Genomic DNA, 19,203 nt, shown 5'->3' with positions numbered 1-19,203 from the left:
CAAAGATATTGATCAAATTGAACATATAAACAGTCCTACAAAACAAAACGGGACATAGAGTGAGACATAGTGGGTTCTTGACCCCGTTCTCTACCTGACCCTCAAAACAAAATCAAGCCAGTGGAAGAAGATAAAGACAAAATAAAACCACAAAGAAGTGACTAAGGATGAAACTGAATGAGCCTCTGTAATAATGTTCTATCAGTTTTGAGTTGTAACAACAAATTAACAAGGAGACATTGACTACAGCTGAGGAACAAGGGTGCTCCTTCAGTGGGAAGAGAAGGAAGAGGAACTTCTTGAAAGATAACCGCACCCTCTCTGTGTTTATGGTCAAAGCATGCAATGGTCATGTTTCCAATATCTGTTGTATCTGTCTAATATATCTACCTGGATCTTTATTATTTTTACTGTAACTTGAATATTATATGTACACACCGTGTGACCGAAACCATTGTGACTAGACTTTTGTGACTAGGTTCTGCAATAGGTCAAAGAGAAATGGCCGACTACCGATGAGGAAAGAAGTCAAGACTGAGAGCTTCTAACATTTCAGATGGATGCCGTCCAAGCCAGAAACTAAACTGAAACTTCTATTCAATGAATGGACACTCTAGAAAAGTAAAAAGAAAAAATCAAGCCATGACAACAAATGTAACGGTGAGAAACTACTTATTTGAGCTTTACAGAATGGGTCAATTAGGTTTGAAAGACAAAGACAAGTAGATATAAAGCAACTGTTCCTGAAGCAAAAAAAGGAGACTGCCTAAATTTACTCTGACAAGTGAAAGTAAAAGGTTATTTAATAACTGCCCATCCAAAAAAACTGGTGACCTTTGATAGATATGACGACAGCGACAGAGGGGAATATTTTAGAGAAGTCGGACCAATTCCAGTCACTGACCCATAAGCAAGACCAGAATCTGGAAGTGAATTTGAGCTACAACTGCCAATCAGTGGAGAGAGAACCAGAGTGTGAAATTTAGAGAGGCAAAACTCCAGCAGTGGGTCACATGGATAGGAAGCTTATCCAACTCACTGAGAAAATACACTGCCTGGCTAAAAAAAAAATAAAGTTGCCACCTGGATTTAACCAAGCAAATAGCTAAGAGCCTCCTAGTGGAGAATTACTGACTGGGCAATAATCTTTCAGCTGCCAACGAGTCATTTGCCAGAAAGCAAGGGAACGAATCACATGCACTGACCACAAAGAACGGTACCAATTAGACCAACATCTCGAACAAGTGCCAGAAACCACACTAGCAGGGTCAGCTGAGCAGAAAAATCGATACTCCTAACAGCTGCAGGGAAGAAAGTTTGGGGCCCAAAAATGGAGTCAGGCATTCAACTTGCCGACCTTGGAATCCCAACTCATGGGGCACTATAGCGCACATCTTTTTGGGGGTTTAAAACAGCACTCATCCATGGAAGGTAAGGTGGTGCCTTGAAAAGGTGCTCACGAAACCTTGGAAAGGGAGAGAATGAAGAAACGCCAACCACTTCAGAAAATGGCATCCATCCCAGTTAAAAGGGAAGGGAAAAATCTACCAAAGACAACAGCAACAAGACCCAGTCTGCAGCAAAAGGCACAATCATAGGAAATGAAAGGTTGTCCAAAAGTGAGATGTGGATTATTGTCTAAAGATTCAAATAAAATCATCCTCACAGAACTCATGGTCCAATGGGAAGAGCGGTGGAAAAACAGGCCTTTGAAAGAAAGAATGCTAAATCCCAAGACCTTCTGCATCATTGCAGGGGGAAAGGTTGGCAGGCATGGCTGATCGAGGTCAGCGGTGGGGAATTCCCTGCCCATTCAGGAGTATGCTCACGGCCCTTGGAATAAAAAGAAAAGAAGCTAGCAGCTAACAAGGAAGGGGATGAGGCAGAAAGCACCTTCTGGTTAAGGAGCGGGAGAGAGGAGAGAAGACGGAAACCAGGAGGAGATGGCAGTGACCTGGTCATCAGTGCCATCCCACCAGCGGAGAAATGCCAGATGAACCGTGGCTACCTCCTCATTTCATCTACTCTAAATGAAGGAGACGCATTGTTAATTTTTTTGTGATCTGAAAAGTAGGAGAGAGAGAATCAAGGTTTATGTGTTTCATACACACCCAAGGACGGGCAGGGATCATTACCACATACTACTCTGTCATTGTCACCTCACACTCGTTAACCTCAGCCAGGGTCACACACATACCGTACACGCACCCACGCGAGCATCCAATTTGCATTGTTATTATTACATTTTCTGCATGCTCACAAACACGCCAGCCACATTCCTCCAAATTGAATTTACAGATACACACATGCATCAAATTTTCATGTATCAGCCTACACAGTTACATGTAAATTATTCAGCTGCGAGCACGTAACACACAGTTTTTGCAATCTCTTTCATCGATGCTAAACAACCCAACAAGCCCCTAATGAACAGGAAGCTGGTGCACAAACTCTTCATAGATACAGGCCATCTCTGCACATCTATGAACCAGAAAACTGCAGTACAATCAATCTCATGATTGAACACTTTATGCAGAAGAGCTCGTACATTTTAGCATCCCACTGAAAGAACTATAAACATTCCACATGCAGGATGAGAGAGAGTGAGAGGCAAGGGACAGTGGGACAGATGCAACAACAAGGAGTGAGAGACAGATGGAGCTCCCATTTTTGGTTCCCTTCTACATTAGCAGAAGCTGGGATTTTGTAAACTTGGGGCCAAGAATCGCTGGAAAACCAACCATCTGTTACTGTGGCAAACTATTTGTGAGAGCCACGGCGTCATTGTATTACAGTGCTGTCAGAACATCACAGCACTTTAGAAGACTAAGAAAAAAATCTAAATCTCTGTGTGGTTATCTTTAATAGTACACACAAAAACGCCGAAGCAGTCAGCTGAGGAAAGTGGTGCCAAATTTATCTTTTAATTTAGATTGAGGGTTTTTGATAGTGGGGATAACAATTGCCATAGTTAATGCAAGAGTGGCAGCCTGGAAAATGGAATAGTCTGAATTCAATGATGCCAGAGATGTGATTGACAGGTCCATACCTGCAATTGTAACATGTACACAACCAGTGAAAGTATGGCAGGCTCTTCAATCTTATTTATGAATGACTAATTCATGTAATAGAAATGGAAATTCTATTCTTTTTTTATGCTTCATTAGGGCACCTGAACATAGATTTACTAATTTAGCGTGGTTATGTCTATTGGATATTTTTTGTACACTGTTACTATACTTTTATTGATGAAACCAAAATGTATTCTCAATATTTGGTGGCACTGCAGATTATTTCTGTCATTTAATAGTATGCAACTATTTTTGAGGTTTTACTATCACAATGAGGCAATAGGTAGCATTTTTCAGACTGGACACTTGCTATGTAACTATTTATTCGCTTAATACCAAAGAAATCTAAGGCAGTGAACAGCTAATAAATGTTAAAGGAAGGTCTCATATATCCGGTTACATTTAAATCTGGACAACTGTAAAACTGAGGGAAGTGGAGGACTCTTCTCTTTTTAGCTCCGTCTGTGATAGCAGATATAATCCCATCACAATATCAGGCTGTCAAACTAAGCGTTGGGTTTTAAGCCTTGTCTCCATTACTGCTGCTGTACCCACCTTGAAAAAGATTCATCCACACCTGCGCAGACTCTTACCTGAAGTCAACTTGGTTCATTTTGGCTCGCGGGCCGTCTGTGTGCAGCGGATTCAGATCTCCTCGTCGTCCATTGGTGGGTTCCTGTAAACAAAAACAAAAGAGATCTATTCAGTCAAAAGATGACAACGGCTAAAGAATCAAAGGAATTCTGTCTATATCACAGCAGTCAGTGCTGAGGAGGTCAGCTGCTAGCTAACCAAATAATCTACTGCTGCAATCAATCACCTGCAGACAGTGAAGACGGAATGACCGCCGAACGCCAAGCTCGCAACCATGCGCTGCTGTCCTTCCTTCACTCTATGTACATATCTGTCTCCCTCTCCCTCCCCCAACCTCCATCCCTGAACTGTGCAAGGCACAGCTCTATTTTTAAAATGGCACAAAAAAATCAACAACCCCAAGAAGAAAGGAAGAAAAAGGAAGAACGGGATAGAACTGTTGCGTTCAAATGCTACGAGATCCTCAAACACTCTCAAGGAACAAGAGAGAAATAGGCCCACATCGCTGCAAACAAGAAGGGTGCAATTAGGTCCTTCTGCCTTGTCACTTCCATTGTGTTACCCGTGGTGATGGCTGAAAAGCCTCCGCCCACCAGCTTGCTCCCTCGCATCCCCCCCACCACCGCAACACCCTACTCCCAAGCGGACCCTGTCAGACAAACATTAATGCTATATAATTAATGCTATATAAAATGTGTGCGTCCATGCATACGTTTCCTCTGAAAATCATTAACAATCGTTCAGGCTCCTGAGAAGAAAATGTAAAAAATATAAATATACAATTGTTAGCACACATACACACACACATATATATATTTATAAGAACACACACACTTTGCCAGTACAAATAGTGACCCATTTCTGTGTGCAGTTGGAGATTAACCCACAATAGATAGCATGTGTGTGCGGGGGTAGGAAGACAAGCTGGTAGCTCTATTGTTGATGTGCATCTTCCTGCAACGCCATTAGCTGACGCGCCCACACAGATGACAAGTGCACATCAACAAAACCTTTAGGAATATGAATGCGGCAAGAGCACACGGGGACATGTGCACACTCATCATAAACACCTTCAAAGTTGTTATACAGTTGTTATACCCATGTGTAGTGGGACAGTGTCATGGAAACCCTTATGAGTCTCTTAATAAATAAATTGCATAAGACATCGCCTGTGGGTATGTGTGAGGCAGACACACACACACACACACACACACACACACACACACACACACACACACACAAAAACTTGTTTATTTCTGTGATATTCAGAGATGTCTCTGTAATGCCCAGCGTGAATCTAATCCCAGATTGAGAGCGCTTTATTAATCTCCATAATCAAACAGTAGTTCACCACTGATGGAACCCTGCTGGTGACCAGGCAGACAGCTTTCCTCTGCTCATAAGGAATGACCATTAGCACCAGCTTGATTCCTTTAAGTGAGCTGGATTTAATCCAGTAGATCAGCAATGCCAAACTGGTATATCTGTCATTATTTGTTGTGATTTGTTTTTCTTGACCACTCTCTCTTTTGGGGTCATGGGGAGGGTGCTGAAGCCCATCCCAGCTGCATATGGATGAAGGCAGGTTACACCCCTGAGTCACCAGCTCATTATAGGGCCCTCTGTGAGCATTTGGGGGTTTGGTACCTTGCTAAAGGGTACCTCAACAGTGCTCTGAAGGTGTTATGGCATCTCCTGCCACTTCTAGAACTACTTCCATATTTTTCCCATACTATGGCTTGGACCCAGAGCCTGCCACTTCTCAAAGTGCACCAAAAGCCTTGCAGCTGAGTTTGATGATACGGTTTAGATGTTTTTGTCATGCGGAACCAGAGCAGAAACGAACATAAAAGCTTGTCAATAAGTTTGATAAAAGCAGCAAAAAAGCTTCTCCTAGACACCAAGAGAGATTCGTTTTCTCAGTAACACAGCAGTTCCTAAAATTATGAGATTGTTTAACACTTGATATTCATGTTAACACACTTACAGTGACACTCATTTCAATCTAAAAAAGGGATAATAACTCTATTTTGCCTGCCACTTCTGTCACCATTGACACAATGACTCCTATACAAAGGATCAAACATATTAAAATTGGTGCTGTCAAAAGGTTAAAATGTTAAATCAGATCAATCAAGTTTGCTGTGCATTAGCTGCAATGAATCACTATTAAATAGTCTTTTTAATCTATAAAAACTATCATGTTCCATTTTGCCTGAGCAAAACTATTGAAGAAAGAAGGGAGGGTCACAAGTTATTCTGATCTGAAGTTCATGATACTCCATGTCGGTCCACTGTTCTGTCTTGGCTTTTGTTATTTGTACATTGAGAGAACCAAGTTGATGTTTAGTATCTTTTATCGGGTGCTTCTGCCGTCCAAAGAAATGAACACATAGAAACCCCACCAGCGCCATGCCGCCGTCCCCGTCCCTATCGGAGAGGGCTCGTTTAGGTGTCCGAACAGATTTTCCGGTAAAATACCTTTCATAGGTTTGATCAAATCTGTCTGCGTGATTTCTGCCATTATGTCGTTTTCAGAGCATAATTTGACAGCGTTGCGGAAAATACTGAGTATTACCATTCAGAATTCCTTCATCCGTGTCACTATGCATACAAATTTCAAAGAATCAAATCCTGAGCAGTCAGAGGCCCATCAGAGAAGAAAGAGCCACGTTTAAAACTGCCTGCTCCTGTGCAAGTCTTACTCTAAATTTAAGCCATCAAGCCAGGGTAACGTGCGCATCTCTGCAGGTGCTTTCCAGACATCACCTGGCTTTGACCAGGCTGAGGTTTTCAAGGAGCGGATGGTCACTATTCTGGAGGAACGGGCCTCCGACAAATCAATGGACAGAATTATCACAACCGTCAACCAACTCGCTCTCCTTCAACTGCTCCATGTCATGCACACGTCTTGGCAGAGAACGTCCATCAGCTCATCATTGACGGGATCAAGAAGCCAAATACCTTTCACTATAGAACAGTCCGCTGACAACCGATATTCCCCACGTATATTAGTGCGTGGAAATGAATAAAGGTGAGACATTAACAGAAGTTTCTCAATTAAAAGGTGCTGTATGACATGAAGTCCATTTAGTTATAGTAGTGCTGACACAGCAGCAGGCCAACCCAGTCGATAAGGCATTTAGTATCAATGTCCATGCTGCTGCCTGTCACTGCTGGATCAAGTGCCCCTTTCCAACCCGTGGTACCTCTTCTTGGACAATCTGTCCCACATGTATTGCTGGAGACGTTGAGGGTCATTCTCTACTGCCGATGGGTTAACTATGAATAATCATAATCATCATGATGGAGTAATTCCCATTCACACATTAACTTTGACAGCCCTAATTAAATATTCGCATGTAAACTGTTTTGAATAGGTATGAAAAGGGTGACCACCGTGGTGTTCTGTTTTCTGTGTTTGTTAAAAACAGCGATTTTATTTTATTTCATTTAACGAAAGCCTTTCATATATTTATTATGCCGGTGTGACAATTCCTTCTTTACATGTCTGTACGCGTGCTTTTAAGGTGAGAAATGGGACCCAAGGGGTGTAATGTGTTTAAATATGAACACATCAAAGAACCACAGCATCAGTAACATTTTGAAACCTTTTGGATTCTTCCCCAGTTTACATCAAATGACTTTTGTGGCCAAATTCTGTCATCTCTCATCATCAGCGCATTTCGACTGATGTAATATCCTTAAGGAATGTAAACACGGCGAGATAACATGAGACTTGTTGCAGAAGAATCAGCAAGGTTCAGTGGAGCCAGGTGTTGACGTGTGTTGCATCAGTCAACCCTTGGGTGCTGACAATCAGCCCAAGAGTTTGAGGTGCTACGAAGAGCAAGATCGAAAGATGTGAAGTGAACGGCTGAAGTGGAAAAGCAGAAGAAGCCATTGATTTGGATATCTAATTGTAAAGTCTCCCCTGAAGTTGTTTTCCCCCCATTCAGCCAGTTTACAAGTCTTGAATGATGTTGCTGCCATTAACCCTCGTGGTTGAGACCACAGGAGATTCAGAGTATAAAAAACTAAAAGTGCTTTCAAGCCTTTCAGCCATGGATGCTACTGGCCAGTGAGGAGAAAAAAGCTAAATCAAAACGTCATGTGATATGTAAGCCAGGGAATTTTCATGCATATTTATTTTACAGGCTGCGACAGATGGATGTGATGAGAAATGTAAACTAAATCGTCAAGAAGCAGCTGCACTAAAGAAGATGAACCTAGCAAATTAAAAGTGCTAGAGCATCTCAGGTGGAGAAGACTGGCTGGAAACAATGTGGGCAGTGTGACCTGTTAAAAAGGTCAGGTGCCGTTCTGCTTTCAGACTGGATAATTAAACACCTTATCAGGTGAGATGTGGTCCAAAAGGAGAAGAAAGACAATGGAAAGATGTCTGGCATGTCATGGCACCTTCCACCACTGCCTTATTTGTTCATTATTTTGTCAAACCACATCTCAATTGGCTTTCAGACAAAGAAAACAGAAGAAGCCATTTGACAGTTTGTTAGAAATACAAAAATCACAAACACTTTTCCCAATAAAAAAACTCTTAATGATGCCAAATGTTATTTATACCCAACAGTATGGTTCATTAAATATATTTATTAGCTTAATTAAAGGCAACAAGTCACAAGTTAAAAGGCTAAGAGCAAATGTATCTCTTTCATTGACCCTTCTAGCAGGAAAAAAGACTAAAAGAACTGTTTGAATGAGCTACATAAGTGAATCAAAGAGAAAGACAAGTGGATCAACATTGGCCCTCACCACATCAGGCAGCAAAATCAATTCAAGAGGCAGGGGCAAATTTATCACTGTATCAGCCTTAATTACACTTTATCTGGGTTTCAATACCTCCTCCCAGACAATAAAGGACACACACACACACGCAAGAACACACGGTGCTTAAGAGTGTATGCTTAAGTTAGTACATCAAGATAAGGGGAGGTCTGTGGTGGATGAGTCCAGGATGAAGTGATGGTGTATTGATCTAAAAAAGTCCATCAGGTCCAGACCAGGACATAGTGGCCAAAAGCATTGATGCCCTACTATGCTCACACATGCACAAGCCCATACACACACACACACAACCACAGCAGCCATGTTCTTGGTTCTAAAAGTTAATTATTGATTCACCTGGCAACATATAATGAATCTATTTTTAAACAAGGAATTGAAAACTCCTGTCATTAAGTTTACATGAGCACCAATTCCATCCACCACTGTCATCTGTGCATTAGTTCTGAATATTGAGTACATGTGTAGAAATATCGTCTGAAATTATGGGTGTTACGATACTTTTGTTCACATTTCTGTATTAACAGCAGTAAATTAGTATCTCTTTACAGCCGGATCAGCTTCTCAACAGTCCCTAAATATCCCATTTCCACTGCAGGAACTTCAGGATAATTTAGGTGTGAGACTCTACTGCACACTCCCTAGCAGCCATTTACAAGAACTAAACTGAGAACCTGTCCTGAAAACTCCTGGGAGATGCACAAGGATTAGTTGGCACCTACATGTTGTTCTGTGGAACCCAGCAGAAGAGGAGCACTAACCTAGCAGACACCGTTTTACCACGATGTACATGAAGCACCTTGTACATGGATGAGCACAACACGTGCCGTTTACTTAATATTGATGAACTGGGGTGAATTTGTTGGGGGGATGGTGGGGACCTTTGTTGTATAAGTTTCAACCTCAGGAGGGAGAATCTTGGCGAACATTTCCGTGCCCTAGTGTCGTAAAACTAGGGCAAAGCGAAACACCTCCAGAACAGCATCGCATCCTTCTTAAGAAAAAAAAACCTGCATTAAAAAAAGCCAATATTTACAGAAAATTACAGCACAAAGGTCAAAGTGGCGGTAAATGCCCGAACAAAAATGCATGTGGGCCAAACTCCACACTTAATGGACCAGTAGGAAGTCATATTCTCTTGGAATACTACAGCCCCTCAGCTACTTTATTTTTTACCTCCTCCTTCGTTGCTGTTTTCTTTAATATTTTTGCTTTTGGCAGTTCCCACTGGGGAGTGTCATCATTTCTGCCGATACTATTTACCAGGCTAGCTCGCTGTGAAAACATGCATGTTACCAACATGTTTAATAGAAAATCCTGTCATACGCATGTTTAATAGGAACACGTTGTTAGCTGTCAGATTATATATGATGTACTCCAGGACAGATGGACTGTAAATGGCTACATGCCCATAATTAATATCTGACTCACTTAGCGATACTGACAGTCCTTGAAATGAGCGCAAAATCTGCTTTCAAATGTTTAATATGCAGAAAACATTGATATTCAAACTACTAGCAGCAGAGAAACTAGCATTACATACTACATGGAGAGGAGGCACCAGGACATAAGAAATGTTCTTCAACAACCCAGTCGGTGTGTCCAGGCTGTGCAGTTTGAAGGGGATCAGCCCTGACATTTTTCAGACGGCAAATATGGGCTCTGTCATCATGTTTACTGGCTGCCTGCTGATGCCAGAGTTGTGCTTAATCACTGCGATGTTGAACAGGATGGGGGGAACAACAGGACTCTCTCCCCCTCACTCTCTACCTGAGTCCCCCTAATGCAGGCATCACGAGTGTGACCTCACGTGGCCTTCTTACTCAGAACCACAAACAGTACAGTGACTGAGAGTAAACAATGTCCTTCATAATGGCAACCCTGTCTGGAAAAGGAGAGGATTTGAAAGCACAGCCTGGGGCGTGAGCTGGGCCACAGCGGGAACACTCTCCTGACCCGTCCGTATGCAACCAGGGACTGGCACATGACATCATGGGAAATGGAATATGTTCCTGTCCGTTATCAAACCAGACACTGGACAATTTGTATGTTTGTTCCTGAAACAGTATTCTCCCTCTTTTCCCTTCTATTTAGTGCCTTAATACATGGAATCTGAGAAAATGTATCTTCTTTTGAAATAAAAGATACACAAACATGGATATCAAAACAGATTTCTACAAAGCAATACCACTCATTTTTTTACCCTTCTGGCAAACATCAAAATTTAGCTAAGTGTGCTTACGGGCTCCAGAGAGGCGCTGCCATTCTCCTCCGGCGTAGGGGTCGCTGCTGTCTGAAGTGGAGGGACCAGGGCTGAATCACTGCTGCTCCTCACTAACAGAGGTGTGTCTGAGTGGACATGAAGACAGGTACAGAATCCGTCAGTTTCAGAGGTTCTATATAAAGTAGAAAATGCAGATATTTAATTATTCTTATATGATGCTATCATGATTCATTTAGAGCGAAGCCTTTATAGTCCAGAGTGGGTGATTATGGGTATATGGGTGGCATCACAACCCGTGTAGGGTTCATTCTTTTATTATTCTGTCTCAACGCAAAATCAGAAAATCAAAAACATTGTTTTGGTTTTTCTGTTTTAAAAAGGAACAAAAAATGGAAAAAAAACAGATGTCCAAAGGTAAAGCCAAACCAATTTTTTGATTTCCTAATTTTGTTTTGAAATGGAATAATGAATGAACAACCATATTCGGGTTCATTAAAACATGGCAATGCAACCATTCGGGTTTCAAATCCATTTAAAACAAAACCTTTCCAAACCCTTTTGTCAGTACAAACACAGTGTCATGGACTGGAAGCACCTCAGGGTAGCACACCAGTTTATTTTTTTTACTTTGTACAATCAGAAAACATCTGTAAAACAACAGCAATATAAAAAAGAGCATCTGTTTCTGGCCAAATGATCACTTTAAAAAAGATACAGCAAAGGTGAAATAATGGGGGCAGAGATTATTTCAAACATAACTGAATACATTTGCCCTTAAATGGTGAAAAAAGGGTTTTCTTAAAAGCTGTTTTTTTAATCTATTTGTACCAAAGTCTAACTCTAACACACAGACTGAACAAAATCTGAAAGATGATACTCTGGCCTGTGTAAATTGCAATCAAACCATTTAATAGAATCTATTCTCAAACTTCAAGCAATATTGAGCGTAATTATATTAAAGCAAAAGGGAGAAGTCTGATACATGCAGGTGTAGTCGCTGGAGCAGGGCGTTTCAAACTTAAATCAGTGGAAAGAGAAAAGGTAAATATGTATGGAAGAGGGGAAAATAATATGTGATAAGAACAAACAAGAAGGAGCGAGCTGGGAGACAGTGACAGAGATGGAGGGAGGGAGGGAGGCAGCACCAGAAAAAAGACCCAGAAAGAGATTGGAAACAAAACTCTGTTCTTTCCTGTAATCAATCTCCCTTTGGAGGGTCAGTGACAGGGTCCTCGTTTAACGTGGTCAGAATAGAGAGAGCACGGGATGACAACAATTAGGGGAGAAACGGGTGGTCAAGGGGTCTCACTTTGAGATAAATAGGGTCATTCTGACCACAACTGTCACGTGTAAACCTAGCATGATGCAACTGCGCTTTAATCATGACGTTACAGCATGTCTGATGTCTGGCCTTTACATATACACACATTTCCTGTTTTGGATTAAATTTGAACACAAGTTCATTTTCTTTGGCTTAAATTCGTCATATTTTAAAACCCTATTACATTTACAATGAAGAGAGTTAATTGGCCGTTTTAAAACTGATTTTATTTTAAATAGTTATTTTAGATCTCACTATTCATCAGTTTTGTATGATTTAAAAAATGGCTAAAGCAGCTACTTTTGAATGACATTGATCAATCTTTTGTAATTGTGTCCTCAAACACGACAAAAAATTAAATGTTGGCACATGTGCACCTCTACTCTTAATGGCAACAATTATAACAGGAAGCATCAACACAAATTCAAATGATAAATCTGGCATCACAGTTGTTTCCAAATAGAAAAGGAGAATATGAAACCAGTCCAAAAGTGCACTGCCCACACAGTGTTAACGTGTGAGCTGAAAATTTACTCCAGGCAAGAGCTCTATGAATATATATTTTGTTTAGGGTGATAATGTTTGGAAAATGTGACACCAACACCGTGAAACACTCAGTCAGACAAGTCTTAGATTTGCACTGACTTTAAACAAAGAGTTTGCAAAGTAACTTTATTTTGAACAAAGACTTCCTATTTTAACTTTAAGACAGTCTTGAGTTGCTAACGAGGCCTCTTTGGACCATATCCTGATCAGTGAAATCTATATCACTCCCTCAGAATCTGAAACCCTGAGCTATTTTTAAGTAACAATGAAACCAAAAGTACTTCCAGACCTGAACACATCTCCCACAGACCCTGATGTAAATATAAATCACTGTCTCTGTCTGGAAGGAGCCGTTAAAGGTCACAACACCCCAAGTAGGTGTGTCTCAGCCCTTGATGCGGTTAGCATGTTAGCATGTTAGCATGGAGCAAGAACTGACTTTCTTCCAAAGTGGCTATGGCTTCTGAAACTGATATAGACTGCATCATATATAACCTATATAATCAATGAAATAAATTTGTAAAGTGGCTAAGGCCACTCCATGGTCACCTTCAGGGTCTATTGCCCAATAGACAACATCATAAATCCTCCTCCAATATCCATTGGAGTCAAATCTGCCTCCATCAATCCTCCTATACCTCTCAAGTAGCCAGGCCATAGGAAGGAACCTGAAAGTCACTGGTTCCACCCCCTGGTTCACTCTGAACTAATCGGGGTGAAGCTGTGTCACAAAGGTTCTCATATGCTGATAAGGGTAACAGTTGGAACATTCATAGGTCAGTTGACTGATCCAGGTGTGGAGCAGGAGCCATTATAAATAATGTGAATATAATATGGACATATAATTTATGGATGAATTTGGAAATATTCCCACCAGTGTCCTGAGAAGATTTTCCACTGTTTTCAGTCAAATTAAACCATTGGAAGTTAGCACAGTTAGGTACTTCTTGATCACAAAACTAGAGTTGGGTTAATGCCTTTCAAAAGTAACAGGTCTCATTATGCGTCTGTGTAGTTTACGGGGGCATCAGTGTTGCATGGTCGGCGACCGCCACAGACGCCCCCTGCCAAAAGTTATAGCTACACAGAGGGACTGCAGACCAGGGGAGCTACGAGTGGTTCGCCACACTACAAAATTTCCGGGTGATGCTTTTCCGACGTCATATTGTGTCGTAACTTTTACACTGGGGAACAATTTGAAAAAAAAAAATTCTATTGAGTTAGATTTTTATGCTGTTTGAAACTAAAATTGAAATGCCAAAACCAAAATCGCAGTCAGTTTTTTACTAGCATTTTTTTTCCTCCACAGCTCGCCCTCCAGATAAGCACAATTCCACTGATTAGCTGCTGTGAGACTTGCCAGCTAATTACAACTGGACTCATCTACAGCGACCAGGCAACTTGTTGGTGCAGTTACAATAGAGACGGTGTGCAGCTATCAATATAGGGGACCCTTTGAACTACCTATAGGGGATCCGATAGTTCAAAAAGTTGATGTGATAGAGGAAAACTGAGATCGGTTTTAGATTCTGGAGCTAAAAATGAGTTAAAAACAGCCGTCAGACCCAACTCAACAAGAATTGTGTTCCCCAGCGTTATCATTTTGTCCAGGGTTATCCAAAGCCCTTTGCCATCAATGTAAAGTAAACAAAGACACTGGTCATATATAGACCCATATATACATATATAGAGCCAACAACTAATGGAATATCTCATCGTGTCTTTTCTGATAGCTATCTGTGTGCTTCTTTCTACCCAAGTGTACACCAGGTGCGACTCCCTTCTGATCCGACTCATTCCCAGCCCCGCCCTTCCCGAACCTCCCGAAACAATGTGCATGACTTCTATTTTTCCTGGATGTCGGAGAATAATAAAACATCCGGAAATTTTTCTAAATAAAAAAAAATCGTGTGCTCAACTGTGCCTAAAGGGTCCGGCACTTTCAAAATATATTTGTATGAAAAAATAAATCTACAATAAATAATCTGTCAATTCAACATTAGACTGGAAATAGTGGAATTACAAATATTAAAGGCACACAAATCCAAAAGACAAAAATATGTAGCCTTCCATTCCTCTGACTGGAGAAGATTTATTCTTTTGAGGTTTACTTTATACACTACAAAGCAGTAATACCACACAATCGACCAGGAATTCCTTCACCCCTTCCTGCAGGTCATCCCTGAAGATAGCCAGAGCATTTTGTCGGAGGATGGAGCAGACATGCAGCAAAGCAATCGCATCCAGTGTATTAACGGCGTCAAAGTGATGAAACCTCAGCGTAGCTCAGCAGACCAGTTACTTGAATGTGATGGATTATTGTCGAAAATACCTATTTGGAAAACCTGCCTCTGTTGGATGTTATCTTATTCCTGGAGTGCAATTTTATATATTTTTTATCGCTATTCTATTCTATCTTTAAAATGATACCCATTATCATCATCATTGATATATATATATATATATATATATATATATATATATATATATTTCTTACATAGATAAAAATAAAGAAAGCATTTGTCTTGTCATAAAGGCTTAGGCTGATTGTTTTATAGAGTTACGTTATAACTCTTCTGTACATTATAAGCACTCCCTGCAGATGCTATATAGCTTCATCAAATAGACTCTATAGACTGCTATATAGACCCCGCTGTATTAATGAGGAACTACAGTTAACTGAGGATTATTTGACATGACAAAATATTGCACCGCGTGAGTGTGCAGTGCCTTGTCCCTAATGTGTGCTCTACTGTTTGCTTTTGAGTTTGTATGTGCAAGCATGCGCACATTTTTGCAAGTGTGAATGTGTGTGTTTGTCACAAATGCTGGGCTTCTGTGTGTGTTTATATTCTGGTGAGCCGAGTGTGTGTTTTCCTGCTGCGGGCCAAGGTGGCCTTGTTTCTCTCTGGATCAATAAAGCAGTCCGGTTCAGGCTGCTCATGGGATGATGTGATAAGGACTTTTTTTTCTGCACGTGTGGGTCCGTGTAGCAGCAGATCAATGTGGGTCTAATCATCCCACTGGGGCAGTGTAAAGTCCAATCACCCTGTTCAAACAAACAGCCTCACCTGACACACAAACATTTGGATGCCTGACTGATTACTGAAATACTTCCCACCCTGTCCACCACCACTGACATTGCTAACCTGGACCTTAATACTACCATCTATAAGGGCAACAACTAGCCAGGTTGGAATGGTCGGTTATTATTCCAAAGGTTGGAAATACAGATTAACCCAAACGGTTTTGTCTTGTTTCGCTATATCTTTACAAGGAAAACTGTAATTAATTAACATGTATATAACCTGCCACTAAAGGAAAAGAACAATTCCGTCCACATTCCAGATGTGATGCAATAGCCAGGTAACAACCGATCGTATTGCAATGGGTGGGCACGCACATTTATGTACACAGAAAATACACACAAAAGCCCCCCCCCTTAGTCTGTTCAGCTGTTTAAGCTGCATGCTGTGGGTCCTTTGTTATATTGTGCATGATGTGCATGCAGTCCATGCTTGTCTGGATGACAAAAGCTGCCTTAATGGCATGAGTCTGGTTCTATAGGAGGGTCGTCACAGGGTCAATTCATAACTAAGTTAGTCAAGGTTCAACAGGGCTAGTGGGTGGGGGCAGGAAGAGGTCCCACTGGGTAAAAACCATGTGGCAGGGAGCTGGAATAGGTCCATTCATGCCTGGCTGGGTCCTGGGCATGTTAACAGTCAACAGTGCTAATCTAGCTAGAGCTGGAAGCCATGCAGACACTGGGAGGATGGAGACTGAAAAAAGTCTGCGTTGTTGGGGGGTGATAGGTCTAGGTCCAAAGGGCCTGGTGGCAAGCTGGACGACAGGTGGTTAAAGCTGAATAATAAAGTAAGGAAAGCAGGGCACGGGGGCAAAGGACAGGAGTGTCTATATGCATCCATGCCCGGCGTCACCCGTGGATGCATATAGACACAAATATTAATCATTTATATTATCGCAGGGTACAAAAAGGACAAGGATGACATTTACAAATCACACTAAATGTTTTGTACAGAGGATATATAATAAAATACCGCAGTATGTAAAGTTTCATGACTCGTTTTTTCTTCATTAAACTAAATTAAAAGCAATTTTCTTTCCAAATCTGACCAAAACAGCAACAATATAAATAATTTATAATTTATATAAAAAAACAAATACACAATAAAGATGATAAACACATACTGCCATTTGTAGAAATCGCAGTATTGCTATTTCATAAGTATAATTTCAGTGCACCTCAGCCAACAATCCCAGCTGCTATTTGTGGTGTTATTGTTTTTCTTCTAATGTTAACCACTGACCAGACATAAAAACATGAGGAACATGATGCTGCATGTTGTTATCTTCATCTTGTGACATTCCTCCTTTAACCAGGATCATTTGTTTAAATCTCTAACACTATGTGGAGATCAGCATTAGAACCTCCATGTCAACCTGACGGGATCTTTTGTGCCTTATATCTTTAAATAAATATGGATACTCACCATCAGTCATATAAATACATATTTTTTCCATTGTTGCATTACTAAATCAGTAATATTAAACCATCATTTATCACTGCAAATACTTCACCACCCGGATAAAATACGCAAATTTAAAGGAAGGAAATGGACACAAAAGGAAACAGTTAAACAAAGTAGTGGTGGCTTTTTGACCCATGGATTTTAAACGTTTCTGAGGTCACAGAGTAAGCGACAGTAAATTACTAGGTGCAACCTGAAGGAAGCAAAAAGAGAAAAGAAAAAGGGGAACACCAATGTCTAGTCAGACTTTCTTAATTAGCTCTTGCAGTTAATTAATCTGAATAACTGTTTAGTACGACCTCATTTCCATTCAGCTTATTCCATAAGACATCCTTGATCAGGGTTTTCTCGTTTTATAACAAGCTCATTTGTCATCACATGCAGCTACACTGAACAGAGGTGATGTCTGGCTGCATAATAACTTAACTCTAATTACATGACAACGTGTACTGCAGGAGCTGGTGATTCCAAAGGCAGGCCTGGAAGTTCTTGGTTGAGAGTTGTGCTACCTTGAAAGCATCACAGTGGGAAAACAATTTTCACAGCAGAATAAAAACAGGAAAAACTAAAACTGTCGGTGTGGTCCCATGCAGCAGGAACAATCTGTGGAAACATACCGTTGCTTGTAGTTTAAAAAGTGCCTATAGAAGATGTCCAGTTCTCAGTCTCAGCAATGGGAGAAAACCAGAAAGAAACATATGAGAGGGAAAACTGTGTACACTGTAGAACTGATCAAATAATTTCACCCAAAGCATGCTCCAACAACTCTGAGTCTAAATCTAACAGCTCCGCTTAATTTTCCGAATTTATGGAAGTGATATTGTCTGATTTTTACCTGTCCTGATTAAGAAAGCCATGTTTTTTTCACGTCACGTTACAGCAGAACAGAAATATAGAGCAATTCTCACATACTGGCTTTCAGAATGGCTTCGTTGACTTCAATCTCTCCTTTGATGGACTCTTTGTTGTCCAGGTGAGGAAAGTAGTAGAAGGGCTCGGGACTGGTTGAACTGGAGTCACCGTTGAACATGCTTTCACTAGGACTGGCTGTTGGAACTGCATGGACTTCATCAAAAATGGCAACCAGCTGCAAGACACAAAAAACATTTAAGGAGTGAAATGAAGATTTTGAAACACAGCAGGCATAAATGACTGGTTGTTGCATTAGTGCTTGGCTCGTATTGAGGGTTTGGCGTGTTTCATCGTGCCAGTCGTTCTGCAACTCGCTCCTTTTAGCCATGCGTCTATGTGCAGGTGAGGAACTAAACTATTTCTACAGAGATAAACCACTTCAACCAAACAGCTCAGCGGCCCTGCTGCCGAAGACACGCACAAGAAGAAGAGGTGTGCGCGTACGAAATCAGTGGTCAAATGAGATCTGACAACAGAATGAGAAGCTGTCAAACACAATGACACGGCTGCTGTAATGAGATGAGGCCAGACACATGAATGGGGGGTGGAGGGCAGAGGGACGACAAACAATCCTAATTGAGACAGGGATATGATGGCAGAGCGTAGGTAGGTGTGTGTGTGTGTGTGTGTTTGCTTTGTTAAATGAGTGCGTGGTGGCGTGACGCTCTCATTAGAAGATGCAAGCACAGGAAATGACCACTTAATGAAAAACAACAAAAGTGAAACAAGGGATGGTTATAAAGAACAGATGAGTGCAGATCATCAATTAACAGCAAGGAGTGTGTGACTGTGTGTGTGTGTGTAAACAATGGACACAGGGAGGTAAGGAAATATGCAATATTCATCACACCGAGACACCACCTCTCACCTCAAACCTTCATGATTCAATATCCTCATCTCACCTGTCTGATGTCATAAAAGTAGATGGGTGTGTGTCTGTGTGTGTGTGTGTCTGCTTATTCCAGACAGTGATGGAAAGAACAGATGAGAGACTGAGGAGCTGGCGGATGAAGAAAGGCCCGAACACCAAGAAAACAATCTGATTGCGGAGCTTGATGGATGCTATTGGAGCTTTCTATTCTTTATCTGCCTTCCTTTTCCTCTCCTTATCGTCCTTCCTCCCAAGCCTCCGTCTATTTCCAAGTCTCTGACGGCATCAATCAGAGTGGAAGTCTGCATGCA

At 41.2% G+C, this 19,203-nt stretch overlaps 1 protein-coding gene across 3 annotated transcripts in view; it reads right to left on the bottom strand.

The window, feature by feature from the left end:
* The window catches only part of pard3ba (par-3 family cell polarity regulator beta a), a 120,047-nt gene that overhangs the window by 82,171 nt on the left and 18,673 nt on the right, over window positions 1-19,203 (bottom strand). For all 3 annotated transcript variants that reach the window (XM_057027355.1, XM_057027356.1, XM_057027357.1), the window contains exons 3-5: window positions 18,022-18,196; window positions 10,711-10,817; window positions 3,665-3,747 (exon numbers count right to left, since the gene is read on the bottom strand). In XM_057027355.1, coding sequence (XP_056883335.1) covers window positions 3,665-3,747; window positions 10,711-10,817; window positions 18,022-18,196 — 365 coding nt within the window. The remainder of the gene's footprint in view (window positions 1-3,664; window positions 3,748-10,710; window positions 10,818-18,021; window positions 18,197-19,203) is intronic.

The sequence above is a fragment of the Takifugu flavidus genome, chromosome 3 (genome assembly GCF_003711565.1).
Source record: "Takifugu flavidus isolate HTHZ2018 chromosome 3, ASM371156v2, whole genome shotgun sequence".
Taxonomy (NCBI): domain Eukaryota; kingdom Metazoa; phylum Chordata; class Actinopteri; order Tetraodontiformes; family Tetraodontidae; genus Takifugu; species Takifugu flavidus.
Note: the sequence above shows the minus strand (reverse complement) of the source record. Positions and strands in the feature narration are given on the sequence as shown.